Genomic DNA, 24,638 nt, shown 5'->3' on the forward strand with positions numbered 1-24,638 from the left:
TATAAAGCAAAAATATGGAGCGCATAAAATTAATTTTTTTTAATGCATTTTTTTGAAATTTTTGATTGGTTTTAGACTATTTTTGTAATTTTTACATAGAGCTAGTGTTGAAAAGGCCAATAGAAGCAGAAACCCAGCCCACGAAGGACCACTATCGAGTATGAATGAACCAAAAAAAGTCCCACAGACAGGTATCTGATAACTTGAAAAGCAAGTCAGAAGATAGCATTATAAACCCCACCTCGGTGACAGTTAAAAATTACTGTTATGCTCCCGCTAAAAAGATTCAGCTATTTGTTTATTGCTATGAAGAACTGGAAAGGCAACTCTACTAGTGGTAGTGGTAGTAGTAGTGGGTCTTCTTCAAAAATAAGAACTCACTTTTCCTTTATCTCTTCTTTTTCTTTGTTCATTTCATTTTCTAGCTCTTCATCCATTTTTAAGTTAATTTGATCCTTTCTGAAACTGTTTAATAGTTGAAGAATATGGTTAAGGAGACTGAGTTTTATGATGTTCTTGGTGTCAGTCCTTCTGCTTCTGACGATGACATTCGTAAAGCTTACTATCTTAAGGTTTTATCACTTCCATTTTTTTCTTAAATTTATATACAATGGTGTATAATCATATGTAAAATGTTTTAAATCTTGTATTTGACAGGCCAGACAGGTTCATCCTGATAAAAATCCAAATGATCCTCAGGCTGCTGAGAGATTTCAGGCAAGTTCGCTGATCCTTATATTTATATATAGTTCTTGAAATAACAAGGAGTTGATCGGACACGGTATGAATTTTCGTAGGTTTTAGGTGAAGCTTATCAAGTTCTGAGTGATCCTGTACAAAGAGATGCTTATGACAGAAATGGAAAATACAGCATATCAAGGCAAGTTTTTCTTACACTTCATATGCAAGATTTCAGGAATTTGCTTGTCAGGATATTGAATATTTGGTAATTACTTGAAGCTTGAATTCGTAATTTGATCACATTTCTCAGGGAAACAATGCTTGATCCTACAGCAGTCTTTGCTCTGTTATTCGGAAGCGAATTATTCGAGGATTACATAGGACATCTATCTGTGGCATCAATGGCTTCATCAGAATTATCTATTGAAGATCACAGTCCAGAGAAATTAAATGAGAAATTGAAGGTACAAGCAGTTGCTGAATTAAATTTAGAAAAAAATACTGACAGGGTCAAAATTATTGTTTTCTCCCTGAATTAACTATTGAAGATCACGGTCCTGAGTAATTTTAACATAATCTTAAGTTCATCAAATAGTGTTAATTTTATCTATCATTAATGTTGAATTCAGGCTGTTCAAAGAGAAAGAGAAGAGAAGCTAGCAAAATTTCTTAAAGATTTTCTTAGCGAATATGTTCGAGGTGACAAGATCGGGTTTGTAAGGCGTGTCAAATCCGAGGCCAAACGCCTTGCGGATGCAGGTCATGATCTACATTAGTAACATACACATTTTGAATGCTGTTGCTTGATATGATATTATTAGTTGTTCTGCTAATAACAATTCAATTTCTGATTTTAATATGCAGCTTTTGGAAATGATTTATTGCAAACAATTGGCTATGTATATTCAAGACAAGCGGCACAAGAGCTTGGAAAGAAGGCAATTTATCTTGGTGTCCCATTTTTGACAGAATGGGTTCGCAACAAGGGCCATTTCTGGAAATCACAGATTACAGCAGCAAAAGGTACAATCATACCTGCACGGAAACTTACTGAATCCTATATCTTGACGTTTTATTTTCATTTCCGAATATGTTTATTAAACTCCGAAACTCTATATGTATAATCTATTTTTATAGAAAAAAATATTTCCCTGCCTCCTATTCGCGTTTTCTGTTTCTGTTTTAGTATTTTGTTTCTATATAAGTGTCGAAAAATAGACAGCAGTATTACTTTATGTTACTTTAACATCTGAAAAAACAAATTCAGGTGCATTTCAGTTGCTGCAACTTCAGGACGATATGCGAAAGCAATTTAGAAATGATGGCAGTGGCTCGGAAAATGATGTGGAATCACATCTTCGATCAAATAAAGATATATTGATGAACTCATTGTGGAAATTGAATGTAGTTGATATTGAAGTTACTCTTGTTCATGTGTGCCAAATGGTGAGTCTCTTTGATTCTTTCCATTTATATAGACCATTCATTTAGTCTATCCAGTTCTTGATAATCAAATTGTATACAGGTTCTGAAAGAAAACAATGTGAGGAAAGAAGAACTTAAAGCTCGTGCCCTGGCTTTGAAAATTCTCGGCAAGATCTTTCAGGTGCATATTTATTATAATTTCAGTAGATTACTCTATAAGGAGCTAAATAGTAACACTAACGATAATAGGCAAAAACAAAATGATTATGAAACAAATAAAAAAAATTATAAATTAATGAGATAAATCGTAAACATTACGAGTTCCATAATTTCAATCCAATCAAAAATTATGATCCGTCAAAGATTACTGCTCAGTATCATTTCTCAACTTTTGTTCAGCAGGAGAACCAAGCACAAAATGGTGCAACATCAAAGGGAAAAAGTGCTGCAGAATTTGAAGATGACGACGATGACAGCAGCTCTGATAGCAGTAGCGAGGACGACTCACCACCACGAGCAGTATCTTACAGAACTCCTCTACTTACTCAGGCATGTAGCATTCTTTTGGTGTTTCACCCTGCAATCCAACAATGCTCAATATGATAAAATGCTAATATCAGAAACTTTTTCTTTTTAACTGGCAGGGTATTGGAAGACTGTTCAGATGCCTCTGTAATCCGGCATTTGATGTGGATGATGACGAGATTGTGTACAAAAGTAAATGAACAGAAATAACCACGCCATGATATTGAATTAAGGTTTTTTGTTTTTTGTTTTTTACAATTTTTCTAGCCGGAAACAGAGGCTTCATTTACAGCAGATTCGGAAATATTGTTAAGTAAAACAATAAATTTCGATTAAATTGCAACTAATAACATTATTTTGCTATACTTCTCCTTGGCATAACGCCATTACCATACATAGTACAACACATAGGGTTGAACAACAAACTTGGCTTTTGAATACGCCAAAAATGCTGCATAACAACAAAGAGGCTGCAGACAGAGACAGTCCATTTCTTAACAGAAACATGTATTTACAGGGGTTTTGTTTTTGTACGTTCCGAGCGTATCTAATACGCACTTGCAATTACGAACTTGGCACGCAGCTCAATGAGCTGAATTGGGAATGAAATTGAAAGTGCGGTGTGCTTGAACTGCGCAGACACAATGCACAGATGTCAGGTTCCAGCAGCCACTCATAACAAGCGAATGCCTCCCTGAGCAGGTGTGAAGTGCGGGAAATGAGTCGCATAGTGCCTGCACAGCAGGAGGAGTTAGTGCAGTGCACTGACTGATATTCAGACTCCTTAACCCTTCCTCGTCACGCCTGCCCTTCATTGAATCCCATGTTGCAGATTTGTTCTTCACTCGGCTATGGACCAGAGAATACATTGCCCTATCGGTTATGTTTCGACAGTAGTAAAGGCCGAGGGATCTCAGATGGAGGCATCTGTATGCCAAAGCAATCACACTATCATCTGAAACAAAAAAAATGTCATCATAAGTGAAAATGCCAAACAAAATATTCTGACTAACAACATTAACACTTCCGAAGTGTCTAAAAACCAAATCCATTTCCATCGTACGTGACCTAAATACATACTCTACTCATAAAGAAATCAGATGAGATAGCATTAAAATGAGTTGATCAAAGCACTGGTGAGATTTGATAATCCAATAACATTCTATTCCAGGGGCCTACGACTAAGGGAAGAGGTTCGGCAGTCACAACTGGCGACTATCATTAGTCGTTCATAAACGTAGAAATCATACAAAGAGAACAAAAGTAATATGTAGATATATCTACGTAAGAAATATGTAGCATAGAAAATTCTGACTACAAAATCGTAGACGTCATCCACGAACCAATTGAAAATGAAGATGTTAAATGCTAATGGTCAAATAGCATGATCAAACATGCATTACCTGTTATACAGACACAGCCACACAAATCAAGAGTTCTAAGATCCGGGCATCCATATGCTAAACTCATTACTCCAACATCACCAACTTTCTCGCACCATCCCAGATTCAGCGATTGCATCTGACTGCAGTTCTGTCCAATGGCCTGCAGATGATTCATACAAGCTTAGCAATCACTTTCTTTGTCAAGAAGCATGTGAAATAACAAGTTCGTAACTCATTTAAACCTGTAAAGCGTGGTCAGATGCTGCCTGAACACATCCGCAAAGATTCAAAATTTTTAGTTTTCGGCAAAACCCAGTAAGATATTCGAGACCAGCATCACTAAACGATGTACACCCGCTTATGTTAAGTTTGGTAAGGTTAGGGCAACCATGAGCTAGCGCATACAGGGAACGATCACTAAGCTTAAAGCTTTTGCTCAGGTCAAGATCCTGCAGATCATGACAAAAACGTGCAATAGCCTCAACCGCATTGTCCTCAAGCTGCGGTTTATCTTGGCGAAGGACTAGAGTTTCCAGTTTTGTGAATTTGGGAGCCAGTGACAGAACCAAATCATTCATATGGATTTTGCACCTGCAAAAAAGAGAAGCACCCTTAACTAAGATCACTTCAAGAAATTTATTATCACGAATAATAATAAAATTCAGCCAACACCAATCACTGAATAAATTCTAGGTATCTAAGAATTGACATAAAAAAAGTGCAGAGCATCAAATAATTAATGAACATAAACAAAAAAGAAACAGCATTTAAACATGTAAAAGGCACAATCACACACTAGCAAAACCTAAAAGAAAGCCCAAATTCACCATCACAACAATCAAATTCATTGATAACATAAGAAAACATGAGAAACAGAAAAATAAAAAACATACCAAGAGAGACAAAGATGGGAAAGACCTAAGCAAATAGCATCCCTCCAGCCGCTGCAAACACCAGAAGCCATGATGATGGTACGATCATCAACAAGAGAAACAATCCTAAGCAATAACTCCATAGGAATATCTTTCCATTCAGTGATCACTGCTCCACCTTCACTCTTCCCATTTCCAGCCATCATCAGCTTCTCAAAGCACTTGTTCAGCTCCTCACTCTTCAATTTCCTTTCACCACCACCCACCATTCTTCTTCTCTTTTTGATTCTAGTACCACCGCTATTTATTGGAAATAACAAAACATGATTTCTTTGATTTCTTTGTTTCTGTCACCAATAAAGAAAGAGAGTTAAACTGATCATCCATAAAAAGACAAGTAAATAAAAGACCCAAATCCCAATGCCCATGTGTCGAAAGCCAAGTTAACATCACAAAAACCGAACCAAACCAAACTGGTTTAGTTCAGTTTGAGTTATTAAAACAATTAGGTACGTATTAACAGATTAATCAGAGAAACAGAGACACATAAAGAATAAAACTTTTTGGTTAGTAAAATAAATTGAAAAAAAATAGCTAAAATAAGAGAATTGATGAATCAAGAAACAGAAAAAGAGAGATGAAAAGGAGGGTATGAAGACCTTGTGTCTGAAAGAGAGTGATGATGAGAAGCTGAAAATATAAAGAAGAAGAAGATGACAGACAGACAGACAGAAATTGAGATCAAAACGACGAACAGAAGAAGAAACGTAGACGCGTGTGGTGCCACGTTTTTTTATATTTAATCGCTTTTCTCATTATTTGGCTATTCATGGGATGGGACCCACTTTTATTTTATTTATCTCAACCCATCAGAGCTTATTTGCTTCTACAATGTTATAGAATTACCATGATATTTATTTGTACTAGTTTCGCATTACGTACTATGCACGTGGCTCGCAACGTAACTCGTCAATAAATATATTAATAAAATTTATTATAATTATATTAATTTTTTATTTATAATTAATATTAAATTAATTAAGAATTTTTATAAAAGTAAATATAATATATTCAGATATTAATTTTTTTTCATACTGAATTTATTCTTCTTTTGCTTTTATAATAACCATAATTAAATAATTAATTTTATTAAATAATAATATATTGACCAAAATACAGTATTTTAATTTTGTAGTTCAATCAAAGTAAAAGATAGATATTCCTACTAATTTGAAGACAATTTAGTTATTTTTTACATACTAAAAATTAAATTGAAGATAATTTAGCTATTTATTCTAATTAGAACTTTAATTACAATAGTGATTAATTGAATAACTAATTAGTTAATGACTATAAAACCTTTATTTAATAGTAAACTGAAAAGGATTATTCGGTAAATTTGCTTGTCCCCTCCCATCCGTACTTTTATATATAGTATAGATTAAAATAATTTTAAAAATTAATAATAAATACTTATATTTTTTTCCTTCCAAGTTCCGGTCATTAGACTGATGTCTGATTAAAAAAAGACTGATGTCTGATTAAAAATGTAAAAATACAGTTATAATTTGGTTAGTTAAATATAAGAATATTTGGTTAGTTAAATATAAAGATATAGTTATAATTTAATCAGGGAAGTAAAATTTATCTAAAAAAATCATTTTTGTAGTTAAAGAGAAATCAACCCGTCAATTTTCTAAAAAGTAAAATGACAAAAATAAACCAAATAACTGTTAAAAAACAGTTATACTTAAATTCAGCCCCAACCAAGTGAGGCTAAGTCTACATAAAATTCTATATTTCTTTAAATTATATATAAAATAGAATAAAATGGAACATAATTAAAGACCACTATACACTAAATATAGTCATTAAATAAAAAATTATTAAAAATATTAAACTGATTGATCAAGATTTTGAATGCTTTTTATAAGTTCAATTGAAACTATTGATTGATTAAAAAAAAGTATTGATAATGCCCAATGAAAAAATTGCATAAATTTCTTATGCTAATTTTAATTTTTATAACTAAAATTGGTTAATTAAATATATATATATATATATATTAAAATGGAGATAAAAAGCAGAGCAAATTACTCTGAAGCCTCCGCATATACTATAATTCAGAGTTTGGTAGCTTTTATTTGAAAATCAAACAATTTAATATCTTATTTAGTTCCGTTAATAATTAGAAGATTCTGTTAATTTTGTTAACAATTTGATATCCAGATTTGTTAGAAGGTTGTAGTTATTTATAAAATTAAAAATTAAATTATTTAATTTTTAAATAAAAAGTATTAATTTGCTAGAAAAAAAAAGTGGTACAGAAGGGAGCATTTATTTTTCTTCTCTCTTTTCGGGAAAGAGAGTGGAGAATGTGTGCAAAAAGCTCTAATGCGTAAAATCGAAACCGCACAGCCCAAAAAATAATTCTTCTTAGGACCTAACCAATTATTCAATCTTTCTAAAAGGAAAAAGTAGAGAAAAATTCAAAATATATCATCCAGATTTAGGAATAAATATTTATTATTAAAATAACAATATCAATTACTAAATATACGTAAATGAAATTTTAACATAGTACCATTATTTTTCATTTTTAAAAATTTCTCTATTTATATTATTAAAAATTATTTCATATTAACTCCAACTTTTATATATACATTGATTCAAATATGTCTGAAATGTAGCACCTCATATTCTATTGGCCAAATATTATAATAAGGCCAAACCTTTCATAAAAGTTTCATAAAAGTCCTGATCTTTCAATTTTGTCGATTTTGGTCAAAAACAGATTATTTGGTTTCAATTGTGGCCAACTCTCAATTTGATTTCAATTTGCCTATGTGGCGCCTACGTGGGATGCACATATATTGAAAGGTCAGGACTTTTGTGAAACCAAATAATCCATTTTTGGCCAAAATCAACAAAATTGAAAGGTCAGGACTTTTGTGAAACCAAATAATCAGTTTTTGGCCAAAATCGACAAAATTGAAAGGTCATGACTTTTGTGAAACTTTTGTGAAAGGTTTGGTTTTTTACGACATTTGACCTATTCTATTTGTTAAATTTGACAATTATTAGTATAAATTTTTACCGGCTACTCGAAACTTATGGGGCAAATTGAAAGAGAAATGTCATAAAGTTGGCAATAATGCTACAGATACGTGCTTTTCTAATTCATATTTAAAATTATATATACTTGCTACCGTTCGTTTAACAAAATTGTTCTTTTTATGCTGTTCAAATTTATTAAACAAATGTGTATTTGGATGTGTCAATTAGTAGCCGCGAAGTTCACTTTTATTTTTTTTGTTTAAGAATGGTTCATTATCTTTAGGAGATTAACATTCTTCTTATATATTTATAAATTGTTATCTTTGGTGTGTATATATATATATATATATATATATATATATATATATATATATATATATATATATGTTGATGAGGCGCAAAATATCACAACTCGTGAGTCCCTCTTTTCCATACTCAAAATTAAATATATTGTCTTACTCATTGGTACTGGGTAGTATTGCAGAAATATAACATTCTGAATTTTTTTAAATAAATACTTAAATCGGTCATGAGAATATAAAAATTTATATGCAATTATCCCGCCCTTCTAAAAGAAAGTTATACTACTATTGTTTTTTAAATTCAAATATACTACGTACTACTTAATCTCGATAAATTTTAGTGTCAATTCTATAAAAAATCACGAACTTTACACGAAATTTATTTTAATCACGACTTTTAAAAGTTTCCATATAAAACCATGATTTTTTTGTGTCAAATCTATCACCGATTATTTTCCGGTGTATTTTTACCTTTCTTTTTTTTTCAAATCAGCCTGATTCCGGTTGTCATGTCAGCAAAAATACACTGAAAATTAATTTGGTGATACATTTGAAAAAAAATGAAAGTTCATGATTTTATATAATTTTTAAAAGTCGTGATTAAAATGAAATTTCGTGTAAAGATCATGATTTTTTATAGAATTAACCCTAAAATTTAATTATGAAACCGAACTATAGTTTTATATTATTTTTAAAAAATTGTGTTTCAATATTTTTATAGCTTCAGTTGTTTTCATAAATTTTATATATATTTTATGAGAAATTCTTAGGTAGACTAAGTCCACCACGTCATCCGTGGACTAAACCTATCATATAATGACACATCATTAAAATGATGGCAATCTTGTAATATTACTATTCAAAAGTGTAAATAAGTAATAAACAAATTTACAGGATTGCCATCATTTTAATGACGTGTCATTGTATAATAGGCTAGTCCACGGATGACGTGGTGGACTTAGTCTACCTAAAAATCTCTATATTTTATATGATATAAAGAAACATTATAAGATCCATAGTACCTATCAAAATTTATCAACAGAAAATATAAGATGGAATTTTCCATACTTATTATAGATTTGGTTGATGAATACGTTTTCTCGAATAGCTATCAAAATCAACCCATTAATACTTAATAGACTCCAACAAATATATATCCATATTACCTATCAAAATGCCGAAAATGTTACCTAACGATCAATCTTTTGGTAACACAACCATTCTATTGAAGGGATATCATGATTCTGATGATTAACTCTTTAACAATTTAATTTCTTTAGCTTAATGTTACTATAATAACAAGAAGACAAACCATACCTTAAATCTGCCTCGAAGGCGGAACTATTGCAAATCAAAAAAATTGTATCTATTATTAATTACGACCAACTCTTTTAATTTTTTTATAATTGTATCCAATTTGAATTTTTTTTCCAATGTCATTGTCCGATCGACTAACTGATTAAACTTCCAAAAATTGCTCTTACCAACATATTAAGACAATCGACAATAGAGAAGTTTATTATTTAGCTCATATCACTAAATGTTCATTACAATTATATTATCTTTATTATAGAGCTTGTGTTTATTTTTTCTAATATTTTATTTTTAGCCAAAAAATAACAAACATGACGATACTTTCTTTTTGATTATGCATATAAATAAAAGAACAATAAACGTATACAATACTCACAAAACTGCAGTTTTCTTTATGCCAATTTCGCTTGGGAATAAATTAAGGACCGGGGCAATTTTAAATTATAAAAACTTATCATCTGTTGCTTGAAAATTGGAAAGGAGCTTTATATAGCTTATTGACATTAATCTTGCAGCTATGTTGCCCAAACATTTTTAAAGCAAACCAAGCATTAAACGTTTTCTCTCTTTAAAGGAGAGAAGAAGTTTTATTATAAGTAGGGTGACCCGAAAAATCGGTTACACCGAATTAAGTAATCTATTTCGATTTCAATATAATTAGAAGTTTTGATTAATTAAATCTATTAGTTTGATCAATTTCGCCCAGTCAATACAAAAATTATTCGATTATGAATAATAATTTTAAAAATTTGGTTAATCCATATTTTTTCTTTTGATGAATAGTTAATCCATATTTGTTTTTATTTTTATTGGTTTAAACGAGTTAACCAATCAATTTGAATGTATATTTAAAATTTCAGTTTGTTCGACTTTGATTACTTTGATAGGATCAGTGGAAATAAAATAAAATAATCTAATAACTGTTTTGATTAAATCAGTCAGTTCTAATCAAACCAACTGCTCACCTTTGAGTCTCTAACAATATAGTGCTCTTTTTCCCTATGTTTTTAGGCAAATATGATGCTTTCTTTCTTCTGGAGTAACTTTCGGCATATAAAATAACATTGTATTTTGGTAATATTTCATATTTTGGACGGAACATGCACATGCAAATATTTCAAATATCCCGCAAACAAAAAAGATTTCATATAGAACAAATTACTCTAAACCCCTCCATATATATCACAATTTACAGTTTAATACTTCTTGTTTAAAATTCAAACAATTTGATACATCACTTTCAATTCAGTTAACAATTAGGAGTTTATATTAGTTCCGTCAATAATTTAGTATTCACTATCAAAGGGTTTGATACCTCACTTTCAATCATGTTAACGATTTGATACCTCATTTTTAATTATATTAGCGATTTGATACCTCATTTTTAATCATATTAGCGATTTGATACCTCATTTTTAAACGATTTGGTACCTAACTTTTAATTCTTTTAACGATCCATATTTACAAAAGGTCGTAATTGTTTGCAAAATTAATAGTGAAGTACCTAATCGTCTGGTTTTAAGAGAAAACGTATTAAATTGTGAACTTGGATTCACAAACCTGATAATAATACAGGGTCTTCCTAACTTTAGGCCTTCCTCTCACACTTACTCAAAGGTGGAGGGTCTCACAATAATGTGCTCTTTTATACTCTGTCCGTCACAATAGTCCATTTTTTTTTTTTGCACAGTTTAATAAACACAATTAATGCTCTATCTTTTCACAACTTTATCTTTACTTTTCCTAATATACCCTTATTAAATGTTATAATATCTAATTTATTTTATAGGCTAATGGCAATAAATGATAAACATTAAATAAGAGTAAAATGGAAAATTCAAAACTTTAAGTTGTGATTTATAAGAAATGTGGACAATTATTTGGACAAAAGAAAGAGGCAAGTGGACTATTATTTTGAAACCGAGGAAGTATATGAATCTTAATTTTTAAATCAAAGTCTTCTTTTTTTTGATTGCCTATCCAGTTTTCAGGATTTCGCCTTCATTAATTCGGATCCGACCCGTGTTGCTCACCTGGCATGGTGGTAAATTTGCCAGCAAAAATTTTCTACATTCACAAAATTCGAACCTGAGACTTTATTTAAACGCTACCAAATCGCTTACCATTTGAATCTCCGTTGAAAGTCAAAGTCTTCTTTAAACATCGCATGTTACTTCTTTTTATTTTATGTCTTGAACTATAATATATTATTGTCCATCTATTTCTCTAGTGGAAAAACTTTCATATGTCCACTATTTAATTAATGTGAATTCTAATCAAATTTTTTAAAATCACTATATTTAGTCTGGTGGTTTGTGTAATTATAACTAATTTTCAAAAATAATCAGATTCTTCGTTAATACGGCAGCCAATTAAAGGACCTAAATTTGATAAAACAAATTCGATCGACTATAATTGACTCATAAATTTTCAAAACAGGTTAAATAAAATAATTTAAAAATTACTGACCTAAAAAGCAAAGATTTTATATTTTAAGAAATTACACATTTTAAAATTAAAGGAGATAATTACTATTACATACCTCTCTAAAGTTAGGTATAATAATAATTCATAAACTTTTCTAAAATATATATTTATTTTATGATTTTTAAGTTATTTCACTCTTTTTCTCATCCGTCAAATGATGATTTCATCGAAGGATTTAATTGTTAAAAATAAATTTTGATCTAATTCTCAATCTATTATCAGTATAAATTAATCTAAAATTAAAAAAAAATATACTATTCAATAACAATATTTTTTTAATAATTTTAATAAATAAAATTATAAAAATTAGTCTAATATCTCTATAATAATTAATATTGATATTATTAAGTATACAATTAATATAAAAAGTAAAAAAAATCAATAAATCTGTTTAGTACTTCATTTAGTTGAGAGACTAAATTAGAACGAAGGATCACTTTACCCCTCAATTTGGCACAAAGTATCAAAAACGTCCAAATTAGCAAAATTGGATCACTTTTACCCCGAACTTGTCAAAACTGGTTCAAAAACCTCCCTATACTGACGTGGCATCTTAATTAGAGAGTGAATTCTATAAATATCATAATTTACTCATATTAAACTTTAATTAATCATAAGTAAACACTAATTAATACAAGGGCTTTTTTGAACTTTTTCAAAAACACTTTTCTTTTTTGATTTCCGGCGAGGAGGCCCTCCACCTGGCCGGACCGGCCTGTTCTTGAATCAAGAACAAACCCGAATCTGTTCTTGAATCAAGAACACATCCAAATCGCGATCTGCTCTTGTCAAGAACAGTCGATCTGTTCTTGACAAGAACAGATCAACTGTTCTTGGAGGAGCAGGCAGCAGCTCCTCGCTCTCAGGCGAGGAGGTCCTCCTCGCCTAAGAACAAGAGTTTTTTAAAAAAAAGTTAAAAATAGATTATATGGGGTTAATTTAATATATAAAATTTTAAAATTAAGAGGATTAAACTGTGTTTTTTAAATTATTAGGTATTAATTTAAAATATTAAATAAAAATTAGAACCATTTTAAATTCTTTAACATCAAAAAACCACCTTGGAATACAAAACCACTATCAAACCCGGAGAGTGTATCTCACTCTCTTAGGTGAGAGTGGGAGGGGTGTTTTTGTACCAAATTTGACAAATTCAGGATAAAAATGATCATGTTTTGCTGATTTGGATTTTTTTGATAATTTGTGCCAAGTTGAGGGGGTAAAATGATCCTTCGTTCGACCTAAATTCGCAAATAATAGTGATTCTTCCAAATTACTTACTATTCAACGTAATTTAACACTAAATGGCTCTGCAATTTACCCTAAAAGATATTAAAGAAATTGATTCCATATTAATTCTTCTGATCTATAATATTTGCTGTTTTATTTATCGTTTTAGAATAAAGAGGGTAATGAATAATTTAGTTGGATTCAAAAAAATTGTCAAGAATAAAAAAAGTTGTAAATCATCGTACCAAATCAACAATCATTTTTATTTTTAACTCGATCTAAATGATGGGCAACTGAAAATGATGTTTTCCTAATTCCAAGGCGCATGTGAGTTAGTAAGGCGCTATCCTGATTTAAATGAGATTGCAGATTCGAACCGTACTCATGTATGCAGCCGTTTAACACTTAGAGTAAGAGTCTGCCTCCCGCAAGAAACCTACACTACTCGGATGATGATAAGTCTAAATGTGAAAGGCTTAAAGGTGCCGTTTCATAATTGAGACCCGTTCAGAAAATCTCATGTATGTATAAAAAAAATGATGTTTTCCTGGTCAACAAAATATATATATACTTGGACATCAATGCACTATATCTCCAATGATATACGTTCTGGATAATAAATTGCTAGGTCGTGGATTCAGTCCACACAAATGCCCTTTTGCTCAATTATTAATATATATATATATATTACCAACCTAAATTAAATTAAGTGATTTTTATTACAACAAAAGAATGAAATTACAATAGTCATAAAACTTAAACTATACAGTCATCAATGGTGGGAAAAAAATAGTTAGCTCATTAAATGGTTTCTTTTGCGTGTGTGCAATGAAAATATATATAAGTTGGGATCACATTGAACTATCCACTTAATGTCAACTTAAATTGGCAAAGTTTCAAAATTGGCAAAGTTTCAGCCATCTTTAACTTGTCTTTTTTATATGCACTACACTTCTCAATTGGCAACATGCAGGACCGAAGCATAAGAAGAATATATGGTGGATAATTATTCACTTTTTAAATAAATATACTCACTTTAAAATTTATTTATTATCGATTTTTTCCATTTTATAAATTTTCATTACAGACTTGCACATTTTATAAAAAAATTATACACAGTCCACGTGGACTCGGGTTCTAGCATTTTTATTTGGGCCAAATACATGTTTGTGTGCTGTGAACTTTAGACATTGTGTAACATGAGATCTAAGGATCAAATCACTCCCTTATGAGCACGAAGTATCGAAAAAAATATTTCTAGAAAAACCGGAAAAAAACCTAAACATTAGACAAACCTTTTTAAAAGCACATTTTCCCAATTTCACTCCTAGGAGTGAAACACACTCTCCAAAAATCACAACAAATAAAATGGTCTTTAATACTTATTTAATTTCTCACATTGGAATTTGATGATTTTTAAATATAAACTATTTTTTATAGATTTAAAAGATTAAATATAATTTTAATTTTATATAAAACATTAGGGCCTTAGAATTGATCATAAATTGGCAAGTGACAACTATTTTATTTTAAATTGATTTATCATTTTATGAATTTTTTTTCTTATCAATTAACACTAATATTAATAAGTAATGAAATATATAAAGTTAAAACTTGCAGAATTTTAAAAGTCTAAAGGTTATGAGGTGAAAAAATTTAATGTACAATTAATGTTTATAAGTAATTTAATATAAAAAGTTTTTTAAAAATTTAATTGATATAATATTTTAAAAAAATTATGAATTTTAAATTAATATACTATAATCTTTATAGGTTATTTTATAGTAAAGGTTTTATAAATTTTATTCAATAATTATTATGTTATGGAATATGAAAAAAAAATCTAACTTAACTAATTAATATTTAAACTTATAGAGTTTAATTTTTTTGACGATCGTTCAAATTTTGATAAGTGGATATACCATAAATTTTCAAGTGGTAATATTTTTATTTTAAATTGGTTTATTATTTTATTAATTAATATTAATGTTTATAAGTTATGAACTATAAAAAATTGAAAATTATAGATTTTTAAAAGTTCAATGACCATAAAATTTGTAAAGTTATAATTTATGATTAATATTTATAAGTAACTAAATATAAAGAGTTTTTTTAAAAAGAAACTAATCAATGATATTTTATATATTGGTTGGTTATAAAATTTGACGAGTTTAATTATGCTTATAATTTATAAAATCTTAAGAGTTTTGGATTATTATTAGTATTTACAGGTTGTGAAATAATATACGTTTGAAAAAAAATTAATTCTAAATTTAGTTGATTAAATTTTAATTAATATAATTTTAAAAATGTATGACTCTAAAATTTGAAGAGTTGCATATAAATAATATTTATAAGTAATTAAATATATATTTTAAAAAGAATTAATCACTTAGATTTAACTATATTATATTAAAAAGTTATAAAAAGATAATTTATATTTCAAAGTTAAATTTAATTTAATTTAAATTAAAAATTTGACAAAATATATAAATCTAATTACACTAAATTTATAAATTTAATTTAAATATTAATCTTAAATAAAAAAATAAAAAAATAATTAAATTTTACCCATGCAACACACGTGCATCTACATAGCGTGTAACATTATAGGGAGGTTAGAAAATTCCACAAATTCTCATAAATTGAAAATGTTAATCAGATCCCTCGGTTAAGGTATCTAAGCTCCTAGAGCAATCTCAGCTAGCCAATCAACCGAAACAATTACTGAAGCCGCAATGGGTGATCATCGGACAATCCGGTCAACTCTTAATAAGCCGAAACTTCATTAACATGAAAGCATTTTCATATGCTTTAAATTACACAAAAGTATAATACATTGACAAGCCATTTTGCCCATAATTTTATTGTCTATACAGTTCATAAAGTTTCTGTTATTATACAATTTCATACGGACAAGTTTTTGTCAAGCCTTGAACCTTTCAAATAAGTTACCAAAGAAGAAGCTGGTTTTAGCCCATCCTTTGGCTTCAGGCTGAGTTGGTCTAGCAGGAGTTTTCTTGACATTAAGCAGCATTGTGTGTCCGATTTCTTTACGAAGAGCTTCAATAGTTTTCATATCCACAGGGTTTCCTGAAGCATCTCTCACATAGAAAACATTCATTGCTTGCTCTCCGACTGTCGTCACGCCCGCTCGTGATACCGATAATCCGTTCTCTCTCAGGACTCTCGTTACTTCCGACAGCAATCCTACTCTATCCTTCGCGCACAGTTCTAAGCTCAGACCCTGAAGCAACAAAAGTTATTACATTTATGCTACACTCTTCTACTATGTTATCGAGTATCGAATTTGAACCGAAACTATTATTGCTTTAAATATAAATATAATGCAGTGTTTGAGATATGAATTAATTTGGAGTACAAAAAATTAGTTCACTCACCTCACATATTCTTCTTTTGATTGCAGCTTCTAGACATTTGATAACTCGTTCCTTTTCGCCTTCAGTATCAAGTGTGCAACCATCCATGTGACGGATGTAGTACTCCTAAAATATGGTAGAAGCATTCAAGTGTATGTCCGATCAACACAGTTCTTGAAATATTTAACTAAAAAGTGAAGCATATTTTCTTGAAATTCAATATTGGAATCAAATATAACACGAGTCAAACACACAGAAATTTACAAATCATGTGATTTGTGGAGTTGTATGTTTCGGTGTTTCGTTTTTGTTTCCGAAAATGATTTCGAAATGATGAAACTGTATTTTTATAACCTAATTTTATAGATTTAATTATATATACCTGAGATGCATTGGGGCCATCAGATGAAATTGTGGCATGAAACACAACATATTGCATGTCTGTGAGAGTGCAGACAATGTCGAATAGCAGTTTCGCTCGATCTTTGCATTGAACACTAACTACCGAGTACCCTTTCTCACCGCAACGCTCAACTGTTATCTTCGGATTGAAGGAATCAACTTCGTTGGACACACCTCCTGGCCCACCTTCATAATCTCTATCTGCAAAAAACATTTGATGGAGCCTGCGGTCAATGTGGGTGAATCCCATGGAGAAACTGGTACGAGCAGCTTTCTCATCATCCTCGCAGCCGCGTAAGATGTTCTTCAGCTGCTCCTCCATAACAGACAATCTGGTGGGATCCTCCACAGGGCGGCAAGTTATGTCATCATTGACATAAACAACACATGCTATTCTCCGATTATGCGTCCAAACTTCTGCAGCAGCCACATTGAAGTGAAGGTTGGCAAGGACAGCAGTGATCTCCGATAAAAGACCCGGACGGTCACTTCCGATGAGTTCAATGGCTGTGTAATCACCAACAGAGTGAACTCCGACTCGTTTTCCGGGCCAAGTCTTCAATTCAGCTTTGTTGTACTCTTTTGGTCCTAGAGCCTATTTTAAGAAAACCTTAATATTTTGCATAAAGCTTTGCATTTAAGCAGATTAGAGGAAGAGCAATAAGCAATTACCTTCTCAATGTAGTCAATGGTTTTACTGTCAGTAATTTTCTTGCCTTGTTGGTCAGTGACATGAAATACTGTTATAACCAAAAGTAAAAAGAAAAATCTAGTTTAGAAAGAGATCAATGAAGAAGGAATCTGAGAACAAAAAAAGAAGAGACGTACTGTCCATGAACCATCCTCCATCTGAGGAGATGTAAGCTTTGGTGATGATGAGGTCAAGATCAGTCAGAATTTGCACCACTTCCAGCAGAATTCCTGGTTTGTTCATACTATCAACCTGTAGATATTACATTCCACAATTTCATTAGTTCATAGCTGAGACGAAACATTCAGATGGAAAAAGCCTAGACCAAAAACGGAAAACGATATTTTTTACAAGAATAGGTAACAAATATAGAGTTTTAGAATTTGAAAAGCGTTTCCGGAAATGGTTCCAGAAACTGAGACAAAACACCGGAATATAAAAGTTGAGAAGTTTCGGTTCAACATAGATCACAGCTGATGAGAAAAGTATAGGAAGCATTGTATAATGACTAATGCTACCTTTATTAGAGTTGAGACAGTGCAGCTAGTATTATCAACTGATACTCTGCAATCAAAAAGGAGAAGTAATTAAGCATCTTAAAGAACCAAACAAAACATTGGATCACTCAGTTTATGCAAATCATACTGTAAATTACCTTGGAGGATTGATTCTAGTGCTCAGATTCTCATACTCGGGATCAAAGTACGGCCAACAAACTCTAGCCATTGAAGTTGCTAATCAGTAGTGTTCTGTATCATGATTCTAGCCATGATTAACGTTCAGCAAAGTTTATATACGTAGAAAGTGTATAGAACTTATATGCAGTGCAGCTATATGTATCGAACTATTGAGTTGTTGCAGTAATTAAAAGCCCTTTGATATGCTGTCTTCTTTCAGATTGCTGGGACTGTCCCAGAAGGAACTAAATATGTGAGTTGTAATCTGTTCAACTTTTGATGGACCACACTTCAATCATAAAATCTTTTAATTTAGCACAAAAAAACAAAAATACATACAATGAAGAGACAAAATCTCTAATTAATTAGAAGAACGCAACTGAGTGACGTTCATGTCATGGCAACAATATTACATCAAACAAAAGACATACAGTTTTATTTTTAAAAATTTAAACTCGAATTCTATAAAATAATTGTAAATTGGATTCGACTCGGCTTGACTCGACTCAACTCGGTTATAAATATGTATAACATAAACAGTACATAAAAGACTAACCAAACTCGATTTGGCTCGTGAGCTAGTCAATTTGATTCGAGTAGTTCGAACTCGAGTCGGTTAATATCAAATAGATATCAGAACAATTTTGAATAGTTTGTGAGTTGGCTCGAATTTGATTACATTTTAAATTATAAGTTATTTTGATTACTGGTTTACTGATCGGAACTAAAAATCTGACTAGAACTCCTATAAATGAAGTGGACCGCAACAATACTGGTCCAAAACGAGATAAAGAAAGGGTTAATTAGGGTAGGTTAGATACAAACACAAAGTTTTGTTGGCACTCGGCAATTTGACATGGCAAGTGGCAATTTATAAGATTAGAGAAGACCCAGCTAGAATCATTTTCTGAGGTGGACATCAAAATTCAAAATATAAAGAAGAAAAAAAGATTCTGAGCTTTACTTCACCCATCACTTTCATTATTATACCAACTAATTAAATATCCCTACAGTCCCTTTATAACCCAACAAAACTTTGTTTTAAATTCTTGACCACACTAAATTAACCACAAAAAATGTTCAGTTTGGACTTATTCTATAAGCAAACCAAAAAGAAAAACATGATTATGATATGTTAAACTGTTTGGACAAAATTTTAGCTTACCAAGACAAGCAGGTTCTTGAAGAAAACCTGCCAATTTTCATGTAAATTTAAGCTGTTAACAATACAAATTCAAGAAATGATAGCTTTTGAATAAAAAAAAAACAAGAATGAGTAATACAACCAGATTCAAGCTATGTATATATAGTAATTTAAAAGAGCGGCATGGAAATCTTTGAATCCAGAACAGTTAAAAATCTAAAAAATAGTAAGAAAACCATGGAATTCTTTCAAGAAATTGAAGAAACAGAGCAAGAAAAGGGAGAAGGAAATTTGGAGTCACCTTTTGTTGAGAGAATTAGCTCCAAAATTGCAGCGAGGAATAAGAGTCGATAATCATAATTAAGAACCCAAAACAATATAAGAAATTAGAAAATTTTGAATGAAAAAAACAGAGAAAAGCATAATTTTGTTTATGTTTGTGAAAATATAAATCAACATGCTCTGTTTTGCTCTACTGAGGAGTGAGGAGGGATGAAGTTGGCTACTTGTGTTGTGTTGTGGCCTTTGACAAAATTTGGATTATTTTATTAACAAATGACGCGGCGACTAAACACTCTCATCTCACCATTTGTTGTAAGAACAAAAGTATCTCCCTCTTATTTTCACTCTCAATTAATCGCGTTATCTTCACTTTCCTACACGTGCAATTCAGACCTCTTGGAGGCGGCATTGCTATTACTTTGCAGTTTGCTCCCATTTAAAACATTTTATTCTATTTAATTTACATACAAATTTAAATATTTTTATTTTGTTTTATATTATTATTTTAAAACTCCCTTTAATAATATATTGTCCTAAGATAGTAAGTAGGTTTGTTATTAGCGTAAGAGATGTGTTATATCAAACCAAAGCCTAAACCGGTTACGCTAAAACTCGAAACTAAAATTTCAAAAGTGTACTTGAAAAGTCTAGCCATTTGGATACATTTCATTGACTTTAATAATTATTTATTTAATAAATTATATTCAAATATTATAATAAAAAGGATAGAGGAAAGAAGTTCAAGTTAAAAAAATATTAAAACTTACATCTAAAATATTAAAAATTAAATATAAAATATTAGATAAGAGAAAATAAAAGTTATTTCATAATTTTATAAAATATTAATTTAATTTTAATCATAGTAGTAAATTTAAAATTCAAATTATATATGAGTATTTATGATGAATTGGCATGTAAGCTTCGGTTAGAACTAATAAAGCCATTAACACAAAGTTTCATCTTAATTTTTTACGCATAGAAAATTTAAAATTTCAATTAAATGAATTAAATTGATTTTTTAATGGATCAATAAGGCCCCTAAACTATAAAATATCTATATTTTTTATATTAACCATAAAAATGATAAATTTTTATTTAAAGTGATGGAGTATAATTTTATAAATATACAAAACTTAAACATCAACAAGTCTCACAAAAAATTATAGACTTTTCATATTAATAAGAAGAATATTATAAATTTTAAAATATAATCACACTATATCAAATTTAAATTTAGTCATTATGAATATTATTAATTTAATAGATTAGTGCTGTAAATAATTATAAATAAGAAAATGTCCGATGAATATAAAACAGTAAATCTACAGAAGAAGTTGAGCAACGCCCTCGTGCTTGCACTATAGAACAGCATAAATATAAAGAGAGTGAGAAACATTTTCTCATTGCGCGAGTGAAAGTCTGCCTATATGCGCTGTTTCCACTTGTCCGTCTCGTGTTGCTAGGGAGATTGCAACAAGGTACAAGTGTGTACCGGAATGACCAAATGCCCCTACATGATCTTTTAAATTACTAGATTACCCATCCCCATTTTCATATAACGTGGCTAAATAATGGCCGTTGAATTATTCTCTTTTTTTTTTATTGAGGCTATTCTTTAATTTGCACTGAAGCTTTTTGCATAAAAATGGTAAGTACGGATTGTTATTGGAATATGAAATATTACCTGAGAGAAATGAGACAAGATTTATCAAATAACATAATCTCAATCGAATATTTGTTTAGGGTAAGGTGATTTATCATTTTAGATAAGTGAATCAATGCACCAAAATGTATAAAAGAATCAATAATTTCATTTGAATTAGGACCCGTATGTAAGTTTTTAAGAGTAATGCTATTTATTCTTTAAAATAAAAACATTTTTAATTTAATGTTTTATTTTATTTTGTTGTAGGGATTATTTCAAAACTATCTTACTTTTGAAAAGTAATTACAAAATTTTGTCCCATATTTTGCTAATTACACTTGTTAACTCATTTTGAAAAGTAATTTCAGAAATAATATTTTCTTCAATTAAGGTTTTATCCACACAAATACATTCACCGCCTCTCATTCCTCTCAAATCTTTTTTTTATTTCTCTCTTCCTCTCAAATCTCCATTTTTAATCCATGGCGTCTAAAAGCACAAAAAACGGACATCAATTGCATCAAAAAATGAAAATAAAATTTGTCGTCGTCGTTTTTCTTCTGGTGGGCTGTGTTCAATTTTTTTTTTATCATCATCGTCTTTTTTCTGGCGGTCTTATTACGAGCCTCCTTCTTTTACTACCTCATTTTTTGTGATTGTTTAGATATTTTGTATACATATTATTTTAGGTCTCATGCTGATATGCTTAATTATTATATTGTTTATATTATTAATTTATCATTAAAAGAAAAAAATACTATCTTATATTCCAATTTGTTTTGATGTTATTGATTTTGTGCACGACGAATTGTTTTATGATTTTTTGAGAAAAAATATACCATAAATACACCAAATATTGGCGTACTTACACTAAAATCCCACAAAAATACACCATAAAAATATCTTATAAAATTTAAATGTTAAAATGCATTACATTTTACAATTTGATTTTGATTTTATTTTTGAATTTAATATTATTAACCTTTTTATTTAATTTTAATTTTAATTTTTTAAATTCTAAAAAATGACAATTATTTTTTTATTTCGGTTAAACCAAAAATAAAATGGAACCAAACAGAATTTTATCTCGAAATTTAGTGAAGTTTTTAAGTACATATTAAACTAACCGAACGGTTTGGACATTTGCACTTTCCCACCGGACAGCAAAACCAAATGCATAATCCTACTAAAGAGGAGGTTAGGCCATTGATATACGTTTGAATCGAAACATTTTAGATCAATATAATTTAAAGAATCTAAATAAATTTAATTATTAATTATTGATAAGATGAAAAAGTTTATAACGTTATAAGACTTAAAAATCCACCATTCTCCATAATTTTTCATTTAAAATCTCTCTTCTTGGATGCAAATGTCTAAATTCATTATTCTTACAGATATTATAATATTTTATTATCTTAATAATCATTTTTATAAATTTAATAAACGTATCCAATCCAATTAATGATTATTTTTTAAAAAGTAATTAATTTCCAAGTTTAAAATTTAAAAAACTTGCAATCCAAAAGGAATAATTAATTTTGAACAAATATAAAAGGAAATGAATAAGACATGACATTATATGTTTGTATTAAACAACTTTGTTGGAAGAGATTAAACAACGAAAAAGAAGATAAAATATTAGTGACAAGTGGGGAATTGGAGAAGATGCAATATGCAAAGTGGATGCCAAAGAGCTACAAATTGGAAGAGATTCTGCTGTATATTTAATGTTATGGGTGGATCTCAGTCGACCATCACTAGTTTTTTTTTTATGGACCCTTCGCAACTACTTCATGCTTTCCCGTCAGCTTCCATTTCTATAATTTTATACCCATCCTTTTCTTCACAGTTTATATCAATCTACTTCATCATTCTCTTTCAGATGTTTTTGTGTTATATATTTATTCCATTTTTTAATTAGTTTTGTATTTTTTTTTTATGACTGTGAGGTGTCCTGGACGGGTTCGAACTAAATCTTCAATATTCTGACTAATCACCACCCGAGTCGGATAGGTCTCTTGCGAAAGACAAATCTCTGACCCTAAATTTTAAATGGCTGCATATATGAATACGGTTAGAACATGCGACCTCACTTAAAAAATTAATTGATTCTTTTTTCACAGTAAAAATTAATTAATCATAAGCTAATTAATTGATCAATTATTATATAAATGTAAGGCTAATGATATGAAAAAACCTCCACCTTTTAACTCATTTTCGTTTGCAGCATGACGTTTTTAAAATCGCCGATTTCACCCAAATACACACCTTTCGTTTTCAATTGCAGCATCAAACATCAAAATTCACACTTTTTAGTTTCAATTGTACCATCAAGCATCAAATTGACTTCTTTTCAATACTTCATATTTTTACATATATTCTAAATAGTGCTCAATGTTATAATTGTAACAAAAAAAATTTATATTTATAACATAATAATATTTATTTATATTAAATAAAAAATTATTATTGGGTTTTAAATTTTCTGGGAAGAAGAGTTTTTTGTTTTAAATGTAACATTAAAATATTTTATTATTATGCAAAGTTTTTCAGATATCAATTAATTTATCATAAAAATAACTTAAAACGCTTAATTATATCTTATTTTTATTATTCATAGTCTATTTTTTTTATTTTCTGCTTAAATATAATTGTGGCGACTTATAAAATATGATTAAAATTATGAAATTATTTTTTAGATATATTTATATCAGCTTAGTTATAATTGTAGATATATAAATTCATTTTCTCTAAATTAAATAGTTTTTTCCAACCGACTTCGATAAATTATAAATTAAACTATATGAACCTTTTGAATATAAATTATCTATTCTATTTGATGTTTTGAATGATTTTACAGCGAATGAAGTCTCACCCTTCTATGATCACTGGACAAAACAAACAATGGTTGGCCAGTCCAATGAAGTTGGAGGATTTGGCACTCTTATCCCTCTTGCCGCATGATTATACGAATTGCAAATACACATAAACATAATCATAATGGCCTGTGTGGATTTTTTTGAAAAAAAATAGAAGCAATAATGAACAATATCTAGCATCATATAGCAACAGTGAGATAATCGTGTTCAATTCAATGTTATCTGTTTGTAAGAACCCCATCTTATTAGCTCTTTTT

At 29.8% G+C, this 24,638-nt stretch overlaps 3 protein-coding genes across 6 annotated transcripts; 1 reads left to right on the plus strand and 2 right to left on the minus strand.

Annotated features, from left to right (window-relative positions):
• Positions 1–291: 291 nt before the first annotated feature.
• Positions 292–2,996, plus strand: LOC126664533 (chaperone protein dnaJ 10). Of its 2 annotated transcripts, none has more exons than XM_050356964.2 (10): positions 292–572; positions 658–717; positions 798–880; positions 992–1,145; positions 1,311–1,440; positions 1,546–1,704; positions 1,949–2,127; positions 2,207–2,287; positions 2,509–2,655; positions 2,751–2,996. In XM_050356964.2, the coding sequence occupies exons 1-10, from the start codon at positions 486–488 to the stop codon at positions 2,829–2,831; spliced, it is 1,161 nt and encodes a 386-aa protein (XP_050212921.1). In that variant the 5' UTR covers positions 292–485; the 3' UTR covers positions 2,832–2,996. The 2 variants fall into 2 exon arrangements, with proteins under 2 accessions (XP_050212921.1, XP_050212920.1); XM_050356963.2 differs by having other exon boundaries at positions 293–572; positions 2,506–2,655.
• Positions 2,969–5,625, minus strand: LOC126664534 (F-box protein SKP2A). The gene is made up of 5 exons (XM_056104375.1): positions 5,548–5,625; positions 4,910–5,235; positions 4,259–4,607; positions 4,035–4,176; positions 2,969–3,586 (listed from the first exon to the last, which is right to left on the minus strand). The coding sequence occupies exons 2-5, from the start codon at positions 5,155–5,157 to the stop codon at positions 3,216–3,218; spliced, it is 1,110 nt and encodes a 369-aa protein (XP_055960350.1). The 5' UTR covers positions 5,158–5,235; positions 5,548–5,625; the 3' UTR covers positions 2,969–3,215.
• Positions 5,626–16,040: 10,415 nt separating this feature from the next.
• Positions 16,041–20,054, minus strand: LOC126664642 (ACT domain-containing protein ACR3). Of its 3 annotated transcripts, XM_056104376.1 has the most exons (9): positions 19,874–20,054; positions 19,594–19,620; positions 18,407–18,500; positions 18,270–18,315; positions 17,889–18,003; positions 17,733–17,800; positions 17,041–17,655; positions 16,680–16,784; positions 16,041–16,525 (listed from the first exon to the last, which is right to left on the minus strand). In XM_056104376.1, the coding sequence occupies exons 3-9, from the start codon at positions 18,475–18,477 to the stop codon at positions 16,205–16,207; spliced, it is 1,341 nt and encodes a 446-aa protein (XP_055960351.1). In that variant the 5' UTR covers positions 18,478–18,500; positions 19,594–19,620; positions 19,874–20,054; the 3' UTR covers positions 16,041–16,204. The 3 variants fall into 3 exon arrangements, with proteins under 3 accessions (XP_055960351.1, XP_050213099.1, XP_050213098.1); XM_050357142.2 differs by lacking the exon at positions 19,594–19,620; XM_050357141.2 differs by lacking the exons at positions 19,594–19,620; positions 19,874–20,054 and adding an exon at positions 18,985–19,550.
• Positions 20,055–24,638: the final 4,584 nt, after the last annotated feature.

Source organism: Mercurialis annua, linkage group LG1-X (genome assembly GCF_937616625.2).
Source record: "Mercurialis annua linkage group LG1-X, ddMerAnnu1.2, whole genome shotgun sequence".
In the NCBI taxonomy this organism is placed as follows: Eukaryota; Viridiplantae; Streptophyta; class Magnoliopsida; order Malpighiales; family Euphorbiaceae; genus Mercurialis; species Mercurialis annua.

Excerpts from the sequence above, each read along its gene's own strand:
- LOC126664533 (XM_050356963.2), top strand. The coding sequence starts at position 486 with ATGGTTAAGGAGACTGAGTTTTATGATGTTCTTGGTGTCAGTCCTTCT. Across the intron at positions 573-657 it reads GTAAAGCTTACTATCTTAAG|GCCAGACAGGTTCATCCTGA; the intron begins GTTTTATCACTT and ends TGTATTTGACAG. Across the intron at positions 2,288-2,505 it reads TTCTCGGCAAGATCTTTCAG|CAGGAGAACCAAGCACAAAA; the intron begins GTGCATATTTAT and ends ACTTTTGTTCAG.
- LOC126664534 (XM_056104375.1), bottom strand. The coding sequence starts at position 5,157 with ATGGTGGGTGGTGGTGAAAGGAAATTGAAGAGTGAGGAGCTGAACAAG. Across the intron at positions 4,608-4,909 it reads TCCCATCTTTGTCTCTCTTG|GTGCAAAATCCATATGAATG; the intron begins GTATGTTTTTTA and ends TCTTTTTTGCAG. Across the intron at positions 4,177-4,258 it reads CATCTGACCACGCTTTACAG|GCCATTGGACAGAACTGCAG; the intron begins GTTTAAATGAGT and ends AATCATCTGCAG.
- LOC126664642 (XM_050357142.2), bottom strand. The coding sequence starts at position 18,477 with ATGGCTAGAGTTTGTTGGCCGTACTTTGATCCCGAGTATGAGAATCTG. Across the intron at positions 17,801-17,888 it reads TGGAGGATGGTTCATGGACA|TATTTCATGTCACTGACCAA; the intron begins GTACGTCTCTTC and ends TGGTTATAACAG. Across the intron at positions 16,785-17,040 it reads ATGGCCCCAATGCATCTCAG|GAGTACTACATCCGTCACAT; the intron begins GTATATATAATT and ends ACCATATTTTAG.